This window comes from Pseudorasbora parva, chromosome 4 (genome assembly GCF_024679245.1).
Source record: "Pseudorasbora parva isolate DD20220531a chromosome 4, ASM2467924v1, whole genome shotgun sequence".
NCBI classification, from domain to species: domain Eukaryota; kingdom Metazoa; phylum Chordata; class Actinopteri; order Cypriniformes; family Gobionidae; genus Pseudorasbora; species Pseudorasbora parva.
The window spans coordinates 48419591-48438722 of record NC_090175.1 but is presented as its reverse complement, the minus strand read 5'-3'; the positions used below and the strand labels follow the sequence as shown (position 1 = coordinate 48438722).

General features: G+C 37.3%; 3 protein-coding genes across 4 annotated transcripts; 1 reads left to right on the top strand and 2 right to left on the bottom strand.

Annotated features, from left to right (window-relative positions):
- Positions 1–510: 510 nt before the first annotated feature.
- Positions 511–5839, top strand: fgb (fibrinogen beta chain). The gene is made up of 9 exons (XM_067442087.1): positions 511–645; positions 760–774; positions 1082–1096; positions 1315–1518; positions 1895–2078; positions 2500–2841; positions 4404–4526; positions 4943–5228; positions 5330–5839. Exons 1-9 carry the CDS (start codon positions 571–573, stop codon positions 5556–5558), a joined length of 1473 nt encoding a protein of 490 aa, XP_067298188.1. The 5' UTR covers positions 511–570; the 3' UTR covers positions 5559–5839.
- Positions 5840–7732: 1893 nt separating this feature from the next.
- LOC137073502 (fibrinogen alpha chain) lies at positions 7733–11264 on the bottom strand. 2 transcript variants are annotated; one of them, XM_067442082.1, is made up of 4 exons: positions 10478–11264; positions 9852–10035; positions 8815–8960; positions 7733–8445 (listed from the first exon to the last, which is right to left on the bottom strand). In XM_067442082.1, exons 2-4 carry the CDS (start codon positions 9907–9909, stop codon positions 8149–8151), a joined length of 501 nt encoding a protein of 166 aa, XP_067298183.1. In that variant the 5' UTR covers positions 9910–10035; positions 10478–11264; the 3' UTR covers positions 7733–8148. The 2 variants fall into 2 exon arrangements, with proteins under 2 accessions (XP_067298183.1, XP_067298184.1); XM_067442083.1 differs by having other exon boundaries at positions 9913–10035.
- Positions 11265–11398: 134 nt separating this feature from the next.
- Positions 11399–14908, bottom strand: fga (fibrinogen alpha chain). Its single transcript, XM_067442081.1, is given in 7 exon segments — positions 11399–12234; positions 12540–12660; positions 12662–13438; positions 13721–13866; positions 13981–14164; positions 14480–14590; positions 14750–14908. Coding segments are annotated over 7 exon segments (2094 nt in total). The 5' UTR covers positions 14804–14908; the 3' UTR covers positions 11399–11533.
- Between the last annotated feature and the right edge of the window lie 4224 nt (positions 14909–19132).

Sequence of the window (19132 nt, the reverse complement as noted above, 5' to 3'; positions counted from 1 at the left end):
CTCAATCAAATATCCTTTTCTGTTTAATGTTAATCACAGGTCAAGACCTTGATTGTGATTTGTGCACACTTAGTCATTTCACTAAAAAGGCTGTTTTGTTTTGTTTTTGCAGTCTAAACACTTTTATTTATTTACGTATTTACTTATTTTTGAATTCACATGTAATAAATATGTACACATGCTTTATGTTCTGGTAAATATGGTGTTAAGTAGGTAATTAATTTCAAATGTGGCCAGAAGTGAGATTTCTATTCCAAAATCTGCCATTGTAAATACGTTATTACATTCAATGTTATCAGCCACAACTGTTTGTTGCTATAGTTTGTTATATTGAAATATTAATTTGCATTTTTTATTTTGTTTACATAATTTCTTCATTTCCCAAAAATGATGCAGTCCCTGAACTGATCACGAAAAGCAGCACATCGAGAATTAAAGATTAACCAGCACTGCCGTCCCTCCTGTTCCAGTGCAGGGTGGCGTATGGTATAAATTCTGGGAGAGCAGCGCTGAATTATCTACAGCTGAACCTCACACTGTTGCTGGAACTGAAGTGTGAGCTCCACAAAAATGAAGCTTCTCTTATTACTTTCCCTGTGTGTTGTTGGAACTCTCGCACAGGGTGACTATGATGATTATGGCTTGGTAAATATTATTAGCATTCTAATAGTTTATAGAATTTTTCATATCAATTTTTTGCTTTAAAGTAATAATTATTGTCTTGTTTTTATGTGCCGTTTTTCCACTTTTTTACTTCAGGATGGGAAAAAAGAGGTATGTCCTTTTTAAAATTTAGACAAATAAAGAAAATATGATTAATAAATTAATACACACAGTCACTTTAGACATATATATAATTGTCACTTATGGTTGATTAAGATTGTATTACATTTAAAAAGCTTGTTATATACTGGGTATATGTGTATATAGAAAACATATTACATTTTGAATTAAATATCACTAGTATTACTGTTATTAATTATTAATATATAAACATATTAAATATTCAATTTTAAATGAAAGTAATTATTGTCTTCTTTTTATGTGCCGCTTTGCTTTCTATCCCCCTTTTTTTCTTCAGGAGGCAAAACCGGAGGTAAGTTCTTTTTAAAATTCACAATAACAAAACAAATATGATTAATAAATGAATACACACACAGTGACTTTGGACATACATAATTGTCAGTTAGGGTTGATTAAGATTGTATTACATTTATCGTAGGACATGCAAACTCAAATCTTATGGAATGTGCAAATAATTACATTTTTAAAAAAATGCAGTGACATTTTAAGATGGATTGCTTCTTACTTTAGCCCAAAGAAGTCTTAGATGCCAGGGGTCATCGTCCTGTCAGTAGAGGCCGTGAGACGTACTCCGCAGGCCCAGCAGCTCCACCTCCCATCAGTGGGGGAAGCCGCTACCGTGGAAGACCGACCCCAGCGCCGTTGGGGAAAGCTAAGCAGGAGAAGGAAGAGCAGCCAGAATCGGGTGGATGTACCCACATGTCTGAGCAAATGGTCAGAGTGCTAATATGCTTTGAATCTATGTGTGCAGTGTGTGTTTAGATTGGCGACATAACCCATTCAGGCACTCATTTCTGATATATAAGATGACAAAATTGTAAGTGAGGCCTAGGAGAATGATCCTAATAACAGTATAGCACTCTTTGATGTAAGATTGCCACTCTTCTAATTCCTACATTTACCTAAATTTACCATATAACTAAATGTTCAATATTGCGGAGACCAAATGTACAGCACTGATAATCTCCCACTGAAAACCCATTTGTTAAACCATTAATCTGAATACTGTTTATGGTAATTATGGCCTTAATTCAAGTAAATATCTCGCATACAAACCACAGTTCAAATTAGTTTCTCTCTCTCTTTTCAGGGAGTTTTGTGTCCCACAGGTTGTGAGCTGAAGAAGAACCTCCAGAAGCAAGAATATAACGTGAAGCCAACTGTAGATCAGCTGAAAAAAGCTGTGGATGAGTTGACCCAGAACAGCAACTTCATCCATGGCTACGTGGTGGATATGAGCACAGAAATCGCACAAAGACAAAGAGTCACCGAGAGTAATTATATTTCGTTATGAGAGCTTAGAAACTCTGGCAATCAAGATTCACTTCCCCGCAGAGTTTTGTTCCAACCCTATAATCAAACACGGCAGAACAAGATTATCAAGGTCATTATGAGAGATTACACGAGATGAGTTTGATGAAGGTTGGAGCTAAACTCTGCAGGAGAGTAGACCCCAAGGGCCAAAGTTGAGAACCTCTGTAAATCTATGTGATCCGACAAGGATGATTCTTGATTAGTGTTCCTATAGCTTAACTGTTTGATTATCTGGGAACACACATTTTGATTAAATATATACATTGTGCAAGTCAATAAGAATAATGACATCTGCCAAATGAGTAAAAAATATAAACTCATTATCGTTTTTATAAGACACTGTGAATTATTAAACATCCCCCTATTTGTGTTCTCTCACAGACAATGGTTTGCTGGTTAACCAGTACACAGACAGCCTAGAGACCCAGCATGCTTATGTTAAGGATGCTGTGGACGTCACCTTCCCCCAGAACATCAAAATCCTTCAGGGTGTGCTGGATAAGATCCGTGAGAAGATTCAGCGTTTGGAGAAAGCCATCACAACTCAGAGGACCAAGTGCCAAGCGCCTTGTAAAGTCAGTTGCCCGATTCCTGTGGTTTCCGGCAAGGAGTGCGAGGACATCATCCGCAAAGGAGGAGTGGACTCTCAGATGTACCTCATACGGCCTGATCCCCTCAGTACACCATACAAAGTCTTCTGCGATCAGACGAGTCAAAATGGAGGTATGTCGAATTCACTCAAACAATTCCATAACTTAACTCAGGATCTCTAAATCATGTTGCCTATTGAGGAAAGTCATGAGCAACACCCAACCCAATTTATTGAGAAAACTTGTCTGTGGCAACATTTCAGCAAAATCATATTGTTTCTTTGAAAGTTTTGCAACGCTTTTAAAGCAAAATGTTCAGTGAGTGGCACTGAAGGTGAGTTTAGTTTTATTTTAAACAAACTAATGTGAATTTGGCAAAGATTTAAATGTCTGGTGAGTGGGACTAAAAGGTTATCTGGCTATCACCAGACCAAGCTCAATTTTAGATTGAACATTGGTCTGGGGAGTCTGCTCTGTATTTTCTACTGCACAAGAGGCGTGATCAACGAGCATTATTCAAATGACTCTGTACGCAATTGTATAGTCCTTCAACCAATCAGACCAAAAGAGGCGTGATCAACGGGCAACGACCCATCGTTTCTCTATGTGTCATCGTGTTAAAACCGCTAATAGCACCCCAGGTGGATAAGCCGGTTTGTGATTGGTTCCCGCAAAAGTGTAACAGAAGCAGTAGAAATTAATGTACAGGTTTTCAGACTTGCAGGGCGAAATTAAAGTCTAGCTAAAAGGTTAATGCTCTAATGTATTTGAAAATAATTTTGCACCTATAAACCTCACCAAAATAATAGTAACAAAACCAAGGTAATAGAAACACATTTGCTAAAGTAACCATGCAATTTAGATCAATTCTACCAGTTTTAAAAACTTTTCTAGTGATTCATGCTTCATTGGATTCTATGGAAGCCTGTTTCCGCCACAGAAAAATAAATAAATAAGGTAATTGCGAATTTTTATCTTTTTTTAATTACGACTTATTTTTATTGTCAGTTCATATCTCGCAATTCTGGGAAAAGTTTCTCAGAGTTGCGTGATATAAACTTGCAATTGCAAGTTATAAAGTCAGAATTGCAAGATTTCATCTCAGATTTGCGAGAACATGCAGAACATGCAATTGCATGTCTTTTTTCAAACTCGCAATAGCGAGTTTAAATTTCAGAGTTGTGAGAAAGAAAAAAGTCTAAACAACGGCAGAAATGCGAGTTTATATCTCGCAATTCAGACTTTTCACAGTTTTTCGAGTTTATGCAATTCTAAGAAAAAACTATTCCAATTGTGAGAAAAAAGTCACAATTATCTTTTAAATAGTTTTATTCCATGACGGAAACAAGCTTCTATAGGATTTGTACAAGTGCAATAAAGTATCAGGCGAGTTACTGGGTGAAAAAAAGGCCAAACAAATGGAACTGGTTATGTGATGCACAATGACTAAATGTACATTTGCAAATCATGCAATATGGTAAAAAATGTTGAGGTCATTACATAGTATTGTCAAAGGAACTGCACTTAAATAAGTATTTTTTTATCCAATAATCTGCTCCTATAAACATAATTTGTTGTTAGTGTCTTACTACCACTAATGGTCATTTCTGCCAGAAACTGCAGTTAAATACCATCTATAGGTACTAGATCATCCTAAACCAACCATCATCATAAAACTTCTCTACTATTCCAAAGGTTGGGTGCTCATCCAGAACCGACTGGATGGCAGTGTTGATTTTGGCAGGCGCTGGGACGACTACCGAAGAGGCTTTGGAAACATTGCGTTTGATGTGGGCAAAGGACATTGCCAGACTCCTGGTGAGTTACGGCTAACAAATGATATGCAGAACCATGATATGAACGTAGAATTGTGGGAACTGGTTTATGTGTAGTTTTACTGATGAACAAGAAGTAACCAGCCAAGATCATACCAAATTCAGAATAGCATTGCATGAGGTTAGTCCCTGCAGAAAAGATCAAGATATGTTGTGTTTTGTGGTACTTGTTTCCCCTACCAGGCTTCTTATAGCTAAACCAGCAAGCTTGCATGGTCAACCAGTCTCCCAAAAACAAAACAAAAAATAAGCTGGTGAACAGCATATCTTTAAAAAATCAACCAGTATAAACCAGCATGTACCAGCATAGCAGTATTAAATGCTGGTCTTTCCGAGGTTCTCAATATAGTCTTTGACTCTCATTTCATTCTCTAATTAACGTCTTTTGGACTGTTTTAGGTGAATACTGGTTGGGTAACGAGCGTATTAGTCAGATTACTAAACTGGGACCCACTGAGCTTCTGGTTGAAATGGAAGATTGGTCCGGTTCAAAGGTCTACGCTCAGTACGAGCAGTTCACTGTGCAGGGCGAAGCCACCAACTACATCCTAGCAGTTGGTCGTTACTCAGGAACGGCTGGAAACACATTCTTGGATGGTGCAACAGAACTGTTTGGAGAAAACCGTACCATGACCATCCATAATGGCATGATGTTCAGCACCTATGACAGAGATAATGACAAATGGTTTGTATAGTATAAATAGTTCGCTTTAATGATGGCCAGACATGAAAAACTTCAGTATCTAATGTTCTTTCTCTCTCCCAATTGTGTCAATCGTAAAACAGGATACCTGGAGATCCTTCTAAGCAGTGTTCAAGAGAAGATGGAGGCGGATGGTGGTACAACCGATGCCACTCTTGCAATCCTAATGGCCGATACTACTGGGGCGGAGCATATACAAAATACATGGCCAAACATGGGACAGATGATGGCATTGTGTGGATGAACTGGAAGGGCTCGTGGTATTCGCTTAAATCTATCAACATGAAGATCAGACCTTTCTTCAAACAGTGATAAAAGTGAATTGAAATGAGCTAAAGTAGATGTGTGTCCATTCTTGAGTACATCCCCATTCAAAGCTATTTTTTTGAGAAAACACAGGAGGATAATAATCCCCAAACCTAAATGTTTACAAGAGCTATTATTTGTATTTGCATAAAAGATTTTCACATAAATGTAAATGTTCTGGACTTTTTTTGGAAGTGTTTATATATGGGGCAAAATGCAAAACAATGTAAAACAAGATGGATGCACAATCCACCTAATTCTCATTAAAGCTGACCTATAAAAATAAACGATGTGTCTTCAGTATTTATGTCTTTATTTTATTTTAGAGCAACAGTAGTATCACTTTAGTATGAGATGTATGAAACTGCAATAGCAATAGATGCTGGAATACATTAAAAATTACTGAATATAAACACCTACAGTTGTTTCTTTGGCACTTTATGAGAAAATTATTTAATTAATAATACCTCTTAATACTTTTGACATTGTGGAGAAAAAAATCTGTGATAAAACCTGTGGGCGAAAATGCCTTGCTGATGCTAGAGGTCAGAGGAGAATGGGCCGACTGATTCAAGCTGATAGAAGAGCAGCTTTGACTGAAATAACCACTCATTACAACCGAGGTATGCAGCAAAGCATTTGTGAAGCCACAACACAGATGCAACAGCAGCAGACCCTACCGGGTACCACTCATCTCCACTACAAATAGGAAAAAGAGGCTACAATTTGCACAAGCTCACCAAAATTGGACAGTTAAAGACTGGAAAAATGTTGCCTGGTCCGATGAGTCTCGATTTCTGTTGAGACATTCAGATGGTAGAGTCAGAGTTTGGCGTAAACAGAATGAGAACATGGATCCATCATGCCTTGTTACCACTGTGCAGGCTGGTGGTGGAGGTGTAATGGTGTGGGTTTTTTTTTTTTTTTTTTTGGCACACTTTAAGCCAAATGGGCATTGTTTAAATGCCACGGCCTACTTGAGCATTGTTTTTGACCATGTCCATTTCTTTATGACCACCGTGTACCCATCCTCTGATGGCTACTTCCAGCAGGATAATGCACCATGTCACAAAGCACGAATCATTTCAAACTGGTTTCTTGAAGATGACAGTGAGTTCACTGTACTAAAATGGCCCCCACACTCACCAGATCTTTGGGATGTGGTGGAACGGGAGCTTCGTGCCCTGGATGTGCATCCCACAAATCTCCATCAACTGCAAGATGCTATCCTAACAATATGGGCCAACATTTCTAAAGAATGCTTTCAGCACCTTGTTGAATCAATGCCACGTAGAATTAATGTAGTTCTGAAGGCGAAATGGGGTCAAACACAGTATTAGTATGGTGTTCCTAATAATCCTTTAGGTGATAAAAGTATATATATATATATATATATATATATATATATATATATATATATATATATATATATATATATATATATATATATATATATATATATATATATATATATATATATATATATATATATATATATATATATATCTCACAGGATCATGAATCATATTTCTAATTTCTATTCTGTGATAGAAATGACAATCTAGACATTTGTAAATTAATAATAAATAAATAAATAAAATAATTGTATAGTAGAAATAATAGTAGAAATAAAATTAACATGGAATAAAATAAAATCTTTAGCTGCTTTAGACTTTTGTAGCTAGCATTTACACTCTTACCTTAAAAAGATACAAAAGTTGTCACTGGAGAGTACCCTTTTAAAAGGTACTAATAAAACCTTTGAAGTAATATTTTTAATATTAATATGTATTTATGGTACTAATAAGCACCTTTTATGGGGTAAATAAGGTACAAATGTTTTGAAAAGGTGCAATTTCAGAGACATATTTTGTAAGAGTTTATGTATAGACAATTTAATAAAAAGGTCATGCTTTCTTTGACGCAATTACAGCTTGGTTGGAAATGACGCCCCCCAAATTATATTTACCTTGAATTTTTTCTTTTTTTTCTTTACACATCTCATGTTACCTCCCCAGTATGCTTATTATCCATTTTGTTGTCTCCTTGGTAAGTCTAACAAGTGTACTTTATTAGGGGCAAAATTGTTTGGGAGAAATGCATGCCATTTTAATGTGAACTTCATATTCTTAACTAAAAGGGGAAAAAAAATTTACTTGAAAAATCAGCCTACACACATATTCCATATGAAATATATTGTTTTATTGGAGCAGAAGTCATGGTACTTATAACATAGCACAAAACATTTCACACTCGTGACATTTTACTGAGGAATTTAATATATTCCGCCATTTGTGAAATTACATTTTGTCCAGTATCTCATTAACTTTGGCTTCTTAGTTGCAACTAAGGCAGAGCTGTTTTTAACATTTTGGACATAAGTTAGATAAATAAAATGAAATAAAAACAAGAAACTGTTAAGGTGACATTGACCAAATACAGTGATCTTTAAATAAATATGCAGCAAATATTTAATAAGAAATAAGTGTAGTGTTTTTCAATAGTCTACTGCCAAACCATACATCGTGTATCCATTACCAAACCATACATCGTGTCAGATAAAAACAATCCCTAATATTATTAGACATAAATATGATCAAAAATCTTCAAGGGCTTCATCTAAAACCACCTGATGTTGCTCAATGTCTTCGAACTTTGTAAGGAGCTCAGTTCGAACAATGGGAATTTTACGGTAAGTGAGGGACACTGTGGGCCGATCAGCAGACTGAAGTTTTAGTTTTTTGACTTTGAAGAATGATTTCCGCCTCTTCGAGGTTATGCTGAACTGCGCCATTTTGTTCTCCATAGCTTTGAAGGCTTCATTATCAACGGCATGGTCAAAGGTTTGCTTGCATGATCCTTTGCACGCACGGATTTTGATGTCAATGTCCACCTACACTCCAAAGAATTAAACAAAAACAAGTCTGAATCAGGGCAAAAGTTACATTTCAACTTTCAAGCAAATAGTAAAATCCCTGACTCAAACGTTTTTTGCAGAACATTTCATCATATATATTGATTATGTGAAGCTGAATTTACTCAACTGACCTTAAGTAAATTAAAGTCAAAAATAAACATTGGTGCATAAACCGAGGTGAGGGGCTTTAATATATAATCTCAATTATTATTATTTGTTCTTACCTCTCAGAGGTATTCATTCACGCTATGTTATTTGTATGTTCAAATTGTATGAATTTGACTGGACCTTGGCTTACAAGGGTTTGAAAACCACTTAAATAAAATACTTTAATAAATGCCTTACCTCAGTTCGACGGATTTCATTGATCTGATCCCAGATTATGCGATGGTGCTCCTCTAAGTCTTTTGTTAGTTCTGCAGACCTCTTGTGAAGGAATGTTAGATTTCTTTGAAGGTCTTCAGCAAACTCAACATATCTGAGCTCCTGCACTGCACAGAAAGAATACTGTTAAACTACCTCAGCCTTTTGTAAATGACTAAAAATTATAATACAACTCATTTTTCTATTTGTGTGATATTGCAGGGGCTTTCTGAGTAATAAGGCAGAAATTAATATTCTTGAAATTAATATTGTACAAAACTGTACGCCACATTGGTAGAACCCTCTGAAGAACCAATATAGGAACCCGTCCAAAAAAGTATAGTTCTCTGAGGAACATACAAGATGGAAACTATGAGTTCCAGTCAATGATGCCTTCAGTCACCTCTTCATAAAGAAAAAGAGGAACTTGAGGCACTTGAAATATATATTAAATCTGTCTTAGGCAGAGGCGGACAGTAGTGAAGTATTTTTACTTTCTCTCAAGTACATTTTTTCAAAGTTTTTCTTTGGAAAACTTTTACTTCACTACATTCCAAAACATAATATATAATGTCATACTGTTTACTGCACTACATTTCATAAATAAAAGTTGTTTTTTACCTTTAACTCTTACCCGTAATTACATTAAACATATAGTACTTTCTTACTATATAGCATTTCTTACTTTTGTACTCAAGTAAAATTTGTATTACTTTTACTTGAGTAGCAGTATGTTCTACATTTTTTATGTAATTAGGTATTAAATGATATTCAATATGAAACAGTGCAGTAGAGTACATATACTGGAAAAATAAAATTACTTGGAAAGTAAAAATACTCTGGTACAATCCGCCTATAGGCAAAAGGATGTCTATATAGGTTCTCTTGAGTTCAATGTGCCAATCTAAGCAACCCTAAATGGTGCTTCATGTATCTTTCTATTTTATCTTTTTACAGAACACTTGATTTGAGAATTAGATATAAAATCATATGAAAAAAAATCATAACATTTAACATACTATGTGTTTGGATGATAGTTTTTCTGTGTGACCCATAAAACTGGACACTCTTTTGCATTACTGATAAAGTGGTGTCCTGATTTTGTTGAATCCTTTCACAAATATTCCTCAGTCGTTTACAAATGCCTTTATCTGCCACATTAATAAGACCCTCCAGTTGACACCCAGATGGGCATTTATCCTCCTGCAAATAAAAAAACCCCATTAAAAAATCATTGTAAAGTTCCAGTACTGACTAATTTCAAAAATTAGATTTGGAATAACAATTTATTTTTATCTTTTCTTAGTTAATGAATGCAGTTCTTTCTTGTTGGTTTGAAAGTGCAATATATCATCTAGTTATTTCATTTATGATTTATTAATAATTTACTTACTAAAACACTTTTTTGAATAAAAGCACTATTAAAGTTCTAAACTGGGGTTTTCACAGCAATGCCATAGAAGAACTATTTTTGGTTCCCCAAAGATTCTTTCAGTGAACACTTCTTAAAAGAACAATTTTCTAAAAAATATAAAGAACCTTTTCCCACTATAACCTTTGGTGGAATGGAAATATTCCAAGGCTTTTGAACTATCAATGCCAATGAAGAACCTTTAAAAAAAAAAGATTCTCCGAAATCACTCACCGTCTCCTCATCAGAGCACAAAGGGTATGTTGGCCGTGCTGGACACTGTCCATATCTGTAGTAATCATACTGATTATGTTGTTCGCAACTGGATTTCAAGGCCGCACACACTGCAACAAACCAAACAGACTTGCATTACACAGTAATGTTTATTATTCAGATGGGTGATGGCTAATTTTGAAAATTGTATTCACATTAAAAAGGTAATATCATATATAATGGTAATGTTGTTAGCTCATTGTTTGTTGTGAAACCGCCATATAAAGTTAACACTTTACAATAAGGTCTCGTTTGTTGAACATTAACTGTCAATGAGCAATACATTTGTTACAGTATTTATTTATTCATAATCTTTGTTAACATTAGTTGATACTGTTTAATGTTTTGTAAAGTGTTACCAAATAAACTATGTGAGCTGTATCTGTAGGCACAGATGACTAGCCTTTTTTAAATATACTGAATATATTAAAGGTATGTAAATGCCTTTTAATCATTAACTTGTGGTCAAGATGATAAAATGATCTTTAGGATGATTTTTTTAAAAATGTTTGCAAAAATAGTACCTTTAAGGGTACAAGTACAACAGCTTGTGACAGGGATAACTTTGTATCTTATATTTACCCCTAAAAGGTGCATATTAGTACCATAGTAACACTCTTAATTTACTACAATTAACCTTTTAGAGGTAAATAAGGTACAAAGATGTGCTTTTAAGGGTACTGCCCAAGTGACAAATGTACAATTTTTGCTAATTTTTTTGCTGAGACTAAAATAAGCTTTATTTATTGAAAAGTTAAAGAAACCAAGATTATGTAAGCAGATTGTCCCCTTTTGTGGTTGTGACTTAGTCATAGGGTGTCTATTACCATACAATTATTCTAAAAGCAGATATATAGAAATACAATAAACACACTCCAAACCTTAAAGTGAACACATTTTTTTATTGGAAACATGAGGTATGCTGGTTGTGTAAAAATGTACATTGCAACATTTCAGCTTTACAAGCAGAATATTGATACAGATCATTCAAAACAATGGCTATCTGTCTTTTCACCCTCAAATATCAGGTCTGATCTTCATTCTCACTTCTTTGAGAGAGTAATCAGCTGGTTTGAAAAGCAGCCACACGACACCATTCTCAATCTCGTAAGGGACTTTGGTGCCGGGGTCGTACTGGCCTCCTTTATAGTAAATCCCATTGAGATTGGCTGACTGGCAGTTATTGTACCACCACCCTCCACCGTACATCTCTGCACAGTTCTCCTCCCATTTATCGTTGTCCCTATCAAAGGTGCTAAACTTCATTCCGGCATGTGAAAGGAAGGATCTGAGGTTAGGTTGCCCGCGCTCTAACGCATCACCTGCGTCTCCCGCGTAACCCGACACGGTCAGCGGGAACCCCTCGGCCTCTGAGCCAACTTTGACACTGTACTCTGCATAAACCTCGTTCCCTTGCCAGTCCTGTAGCTCCACTCTCAGAAGACTCTCTTTTTGAGTGAGAAGGTGTAGAAAGATGTTGCCGATCCAGATCTCACCCTTACCCTTTTGGTCTACCTTGCCAAATCCATTTCGATACTCCTTCCAAGTGCGATTGAAGTTAACAGACCCATCCTCCCGCTGCTGAACCAGAACCCAGCCCCCCATCCCAGTGCCCTGGTCACAGTAAACCTCTACTACCTCTTCTGACCCGGGTGGCTTTATTTTGAACAGGCCGCTCTGACCGCCGCTCGCATGCTTCTGCAGGATTTCAACGCAATCTGAAAGAAGATTACACACTTGCTGATTAGAGCAAAGCTGCATTGCAACTTCTTTCCATTAATTTTGGAACTAATATAGAATTTACATAGCTCTGCAACATTGTTTCTGGGTGAGCATCTGAGAGCAATTAAATGTGACATGTTGTTTGTAATTTCTTGAATATTAGTTTAGTCCATTACACCACATGCTTCCAAGAAGATCTAAACAAACTCTTGCTAATATTATCAGTATTATCAAGAGAATTACATTTGCTAATGGTTCACTTGTGTATGCTGCTTGAGTTAAGAGTTTCACTCGCGTGTACCTCCTCCAACAAAGCCAGCCTTGCGCTCGTCTACCGATTTCACACTTCGTGCGTGGATGTCAGGCATATCCTCTTCCACATCACCACGCATAAACGCCCCAAGGTCATCCCCAAAAACTGGGTTCGCTAGAGAAGGTGGTCTTTGAGAAACTTTTGCTTCCATCTGACAGAACTGTTTTTGTGGAGGATGAGGATGAGGATGATGATGAGGATGAGGATGAGGATAACCTTTGGGTGTCGGTGCCAAGCCCCTTGAAGAAGTCTCCACCGAAGCCACCTAGATCGTCAGTGCCGTGAGTGAGAGAAGTAATGGACTTTTCACCCCCACCAGTCACCGTTATTTTCTTGCCATCACGGCTCAGATCTTTCCCTTCTTTGGCTGCTGACAAATATTCAGAATCAGAAATTCCTAGTTTTCCTAAATCTTCACAGCCGGGCCCACTAGACGTCACCTCAATCTTCTCCACGGGTCCGTCTTTGGTGTGTGTCACCACTTTGCGCACTGACTTGGTGCACTGCTTGATGGTGGAGGTGGAAGAAGAGGTAGAGGAAGTTGAGTCCATACCTGATGTGGGGAACTTGCTAACAGTTGCGGCAGATTCGGCAGTGGAACCCAGCGCTTCCAGAGTAAGCTGCATCTGACCCACGTCTCCGAAGAGGAGCTGCTTCTGCTCGGCTTTACCCGTTCCGCTTTTGTATATGGAGGGTAACACCACGTCCTTCAACGGCCTGCTCTTCATGATTCCCAGGGAACTGACTGTCTCCACACTCTGTACGCGGATAGCGTTCAGATGGTCCATTTGCTTGTCCAGAGTCACGTAGCTGTCCCTGTCCACCATGAACTCACTGTAGCTGGCGCAAGAGCCCTTGCATGTGCGTAGTTTGATGTCAATGTCGACCTGTGCCAAGAGATCATATTGGGAGAATATGCTTTAATAGGAAGTTATGTCAAGAAATCAGTGTAGTGATAGATAGAAATATCGCTTTCTACGGAAGGCTGTTTACTACAGTTTTTCTTTCAAAGTAAAACAAGTAAATTAAAAGGTAATAGTAACTTTATTTTCATGACTTTGACTTTTGCTATTAAGACTTTAATATTTTAAACTTCCTGTTTTTAACTCTTAAAATATATAAACCACTGAATTTTAATAAATGAAAGAGATTTTAAATATTTTGTTCACCTCAAGTCGCTGCATTACAATAACTTGATCTTTGACCTGCGACTTCAGAGCGTCCAGTAACCGGAGTTGACGGTCAATTTTAATCTTGATATCAGTAATTCTCTGTCTCAGCTGTTCAGCCAGTGAGGCATACCTGTTATCATTACCTGAGTGAAAGTAGAAAACATTATCTGAAGTGTCTTCAAAAAATACTGACGAAAATGAAGCATTAATGATGAAAATTTCCAAAAATCAAAGACTGAATCAAAGGGAATCCTTACCGGAGGAAGAGGTCAGTCGCTCTCTTAGGTAACTGTAAGTGTTTTTGGACACTTGATCAGTGGAGCGATAAAGTTTCCGGCCCTCGTCCAGGAGACTACGAATCTTCTCAATCTTCTTATTGATATCGTGGTCAGCTTTATCCATGAGGCCTTGAACTCGGCAGCCAGATGGGCATTTGCTTCCCTGAAGAAATGGGCATTTGCTATCTTTAGTCAAACTTGTTGTTTGGCCTTATTGCACTTTTCTGTGCTTGGTGAAACTGTCAATCAATATTTATGACAATCCTTACAAAAATGAACCATTTTACTACATATAAACTACAAAACCATGGTTATTATAGTTAAAACATGGTAATCACAAATGAGCCATGGTTTTACTACTCTAACCATAATCAATTAGCCAAAAAAACATGGTCACTACACTTTTACTATAATAAAACCATGGTTAATTTTCATAAGAGAAATAATAAATAAATATAAAATAAATAATAGTACATACCCAGTCATCATCTGTACACATAGGCCATTCTTTTGTCTGACAGGTGTCTTGTGCCTTGTAGCCGTGTTCGATAGGACGAGCACCTCTAGGGTTCACGACTGTGTCCTCTGACTAGAGTCAGAGAGAGAAAACAACTACTTTAAGTGTGCAAATACACTGTGATCAATGCAAAAATAAATAGTGGAATTTATTTGAACCCATATGGGTTCAGATAAAGATTGGATAAAGGAATATATTACATGCCCAGAGCATGAAAGAAAAGTAACTTACCAAGGCAGAGGACACGACCACGAACAGGCAGAAGAGCGAATGTGTGAGCTTCATCTCTGGCCTCTCTGTGCAGAATACAGACTCTCACTGCACACACAGCCCATTTGAACCCTTCTGATTGATCAACAGATTGACTCATTATTGACCATCGTCACTGAGTCCCCAGCCCCCGCAGTCTGCCTTTCCAGAGAGAGAGAGAGAGAGAGAGAGAGAGAGAGAGAGAGAGAAGGAGAGAGAGAGAGAGAGAGAGAGAGAGAGAGAGAGAGAGAGAGAGATAGAGAGAGAGAGAGAGAGAGAGAGAGAGAGAGAGAGAGAGAGAGAGAGAGAGAATTACACAATTTCAGCAAATTACACAATTTCGATCATTATCAACTGCCTTACGGGAATGATAACATTTCAACTGACACTGCAATGGGACATACAACATTACTCATGGTCATGGAGCATTCATGGAATATATTTATTGTTTTGTTCATTGTTGTATCATTTTTTTAAAAAAATCTATTTGGGGAATGATTTAATTATATGTGAAATAAATGCTGTTCAGATGATTTACCCTATTTGCAAACATGAACTCTAGGGTCAGTAAGATGTTTTGGAAACAAGTTAACAGTAAAAACTGTAATATTGTGATATATATATATATATAACTTGTTTCCAAAACATCTAACTGACCCTAGAGTTCATGTTTGCAAATAGGGTGAATCATCATTTGAGTCTGTGATTTGCGCATTCAACGAATGTACGGTCAGCAATGAGGATGCACTGTGAAGATCATTTCCAGGACTGTCCTTTTCAGTTACACAACTAATGTTTGTTTTAAGTTGGTTTGATGTGTGCTTAACCTTCATTGCACAAATACAAATCACATCTCTTGTGTTGATGAAAGACAGCACAGATTTAATGTTCTTCTTCATCACTGCTTTGTGAACATTTCAAAAACAACATTACAATAACAATAGCCTAGATGAAGGAGAGGCGGGAAATGATGATTTTGGAAGGATAACAATTTTGACTAGCATACTATCACCCAAACCACCAGAAACAGACTCTATAACAATTTTCAAATTCATTTTTTTAGGAGAGAAACATTTAGAAATTAAACAATACGAATATTCAGTAGACTTTATCCTTTTTTTGCTTTTTAAAGGGGGGGACCCCTTAGAACCTTTTGGAGGACCCCTGGGGTCCCCGGACCCCAGATTAAAAATACCTGGACTAGAAATCTAGACGCACCCTAGCGGCAGCAAATCTAATCTGCCGCGAGTGTCTAGCAACTCTCAACACCCTTCTGAGCTGTAAACGCCAAACTCTTGTCGGGCCAATCACATCGTGTATACGATGTGCACTGAAGTCATTCTTAAAAAGGGAAGATGTGTTCGGAGTTTTATCAACCGGACAGCGAATGTTTAATCTATCAACGAGCTCCGTTTCACCTTCGTTGCTCTGGTTGGTTGTAGCCATAGACAGTAAAAGAAATGGACAGAGCTATCCCATTGATTTCAATGGCGGAAAAATTAGGCCAATCAGAGGCACTCACTTCCTGTGACTGTGACCTATGGCTGAGCGAACTACGCAGGCTCAGACTGAGCTTGACGACGTAGATGTGACGTGAGCAACCTGTCTGACAGCTGTAGGTCTTCTAGTAGTTGTGGAAAGTGAAATCTGAATCACGTTGTTTAAATATTTTCTCCCGTTGCTTTTGGCTCACTATGGGCTTCTCCCCATTCTTCCCCCTTGACTTTATCAGACTTTATGTCTCCACGTCCCCCCGACTGTCTCATAGAGAGTAAAAGATTGTTTCTGAGCGTCTCCTCCTGTCTCTACGGTAATTTCTCAACTGTCCGACAGAGTCGCGTTGGTTATGACGCAATCGTTAGCCTATTTTTACAAAAAAAGCTTCTGCGGGGCGATAGTATAAGATACAAGGTAATGGAGCCTTTTATGCATTGTCGTGTTTCTTTAGAAATAAACAATGGACGAATGGAGTCTTTAAAGGCCTCAGATGTAAAGTTATTCTCTGTCAAAGTGACTCAAAAATGAATGGGAGTCAATGGGATGCTAACAGCAGGTGATGGCTTAGTTAGCAATGGCCGCCCCTATGGGTGGAGCGCTTTCCGAGTGCTAGATTACCCCCTTGGTTGTAGCAATATTCTATCGCGTGCAGAGGGAGTTTGAAAGACAACCGTTTATCCCGCCCCTCGGATTGAGCTGTCAATGGTGAGTTTCCAGACCAAACATCTTGATGTGGGTCTGGCTTGTCAGGCTAAGTTCCAGACCCATAGGCTATTAAAACGTAAAGATTTTGCATCTGACATTATATTACAAATCACATATTTAATTGTTAAATTTGGTGTCCACAAGATACCACCAAAATACACACCCAAAAAACAAGCTCAATTTATTAAAATGACCCCTGTTAAAAAATTTATGATCTAGATGGCTTTTTTTCTTTTTTTATTCTGTTGTCTGAGGTCAACTAATGATGTTCGTGTGATTTTTACATTCAAAAACATCATAACTAATAAGTTGTAAGCTATTTTCTACATTGGTTCTGAGGCTCTCTCCAGAACCCTGGGTTTTGGTGGGAGTGCCGCACTGGAGACTTGGAAGTAAACGCCCAACGCTAGGATTGGATAAGATTTGCATATTTAATGAGCTTCAGCTCCGCTGTCATATCTAGCCTCTGTAAGTTCAGTTCACATGAGGGAGAGATTATTTTGAAAGCGGCAACTGCAACTTATCTTTATCAAACCAACATAATGATTTATTTCTCATCCACCCGTGATTGTATTTCATGGCCCGCACCCGCACGATTGGTTGATATAAGCACGAACCACGCTCTCTCACACACACACACACATGCCCAAATCAAGAAAGAATTTCTGCCGACGGGCGTATGTTTTGGTAACCCTTCTAGAAAACACACAGCCACCGGACTACTATTACATATAAAAAAGGCGTTTACTCACATAAGTTTGTTGCAGCATTCCTGTTCGGATCCAATATAGAAGGCACAACATTGTGTCTGCAAATCCAGCACTTGAGACTTGTTAACAAACGATTCCGCAGTGAAATGAAGCGAACACATGTATAATTGCCTTCCCCACGTGAGCTGAAGTATCACACATTCCTCATATTATGATCCGAAAGAAGCTTATGACTGTCTTCCACAATATCTTGCTATCTTCTTCCGCATGTTTATTGCTGCTGGCTAGTGTGATCCAATGAGTTGGTGCGGTGGGCGGGGCTACTGAATTAGAAATGTTTATTATTTTGTAGCCTAGAGGCGACGTTTCACCATTAGATTTTCTGGGCCTGGTGTCTATAAAAGCTTTCCTTTGACTAAAAAGGAAGTTTTCAGCTCTGAAACTAAGATAATCTTATATCACCATGACCTTTTATATATCAAAAGCTCAAGGGAAAGTTGATTTCTCAATTCATCACCTCTTTAATACTGTCTGGGGATGACCCACAGCTATTTTTTGTTTTGTTTTGTGATGGTTCTTTGTCCCGAACAGTTAAACTGCCCAAAGATCTTCAGAAAAATCCTTCAGGTTCAGTTTTCCAGCATTTAAAAAAAAATATATATATATTTAAACCCTTTCCAGCAGGGACTGTATGGTTTGGAGATCCATCTTTAGATACTTGAGGACAATGGGACTCAATTACAACTATTAAAAAAAAGTTCAAACATTCCCTGATGCTCCAGAAGGAAACACGATGCATTAAGAGCTGGGGGTGAAAACTTTTTGAATTTGAAGATCAAGGTCAATTGTTTGTCTTCTTGGAAACATGTGAGTATCTTCCGTTGCTTCTGAAAGACAGTACTAAATGAAAAAATAATACTAATAATAATATATAATTATATAGGTCTACACTTAAAAAAAAAAAAAAAAGATTATTATTTTTAAATGGGACTCCTGTTTTCACCCTCAGCTCTTAATGTGTCTTGTTTCCTTCTGGAGCATCAGTTAATTGCTCAAGCAGTTTGTATTTGAGTCCTGAAGGATTTTTCTGAAGAACATTTGTCAGTTTAACTGCTCAAGACAAACAAGAACTCAAAGAACAACCATCAATTAACAACACAGTATTAATAATCAAAATAATAAACTTTTGAATAGGATATTTTTTAATAAATTTAGCTATTATTTTGTCTAATGGACTAATATTGTAAACATGTTTAAAGTAAAATATCTTATTCAGGACTGCACTTAATATTTTCACAGATTCTGCAAGCGGTTCACATACCGTAGCATACTTTTTCTTGCAAATGTAAAGTGCATGAATTGCTGGGATGGGTATGTCCTGGAATAGTAGGAACCACGACAACATGATTTTGTCCTACACGGATGTGATTGTGTGTAGTACGAGAATGAACTT

Excerpts from the sequence above, each read along its gene's own strand:
- fgb (XM_067442087.1), top strand. The coding sequence starts at position 571 with ATGAAGCTTCTCTTATTACTTTCCCTGTGTGTTGTTGGAACTCTCGCA. Across the intron at positions 2,842-4,403 it reads TCAGACGAGTCAAAATGGAG|GTTGGGTGCTCATCCAGAAC; the intron begins GTATGTCGAATT and ends ACTATTCCAAAG. Across the intron at positions 4,527-4,942 it reads AGGACATTGCCAGACTCCTG|GTGAATACTGGTTGGGTAAC; the intron begins GTGAGTTACGGC and ends GGACTGTTTTAG.
- LOC137073502 (XM_067442082.1), bottom strand. The coding sequence starts at position 9,909 with ATGCAAAAGAGTGTCCAGTTTTATGGGTCACACAGAAAAACTATCATC. Across the intron at positions 8,961-9,851 it reads AACTATCATCCAAACACATA|TGCAGGAGCTCAGATATGTT; the intron begins GTATGTTAAATG and ends CTTTCTGTGCAG. Across the intron at positions 8,446-8,814 it reads ATGAAATCCGTCGAACTGAG|GTGGACATTGACATCAAAAT; the intron begins GTAAGGCATTTA and ends TTTGGAGTGTAG.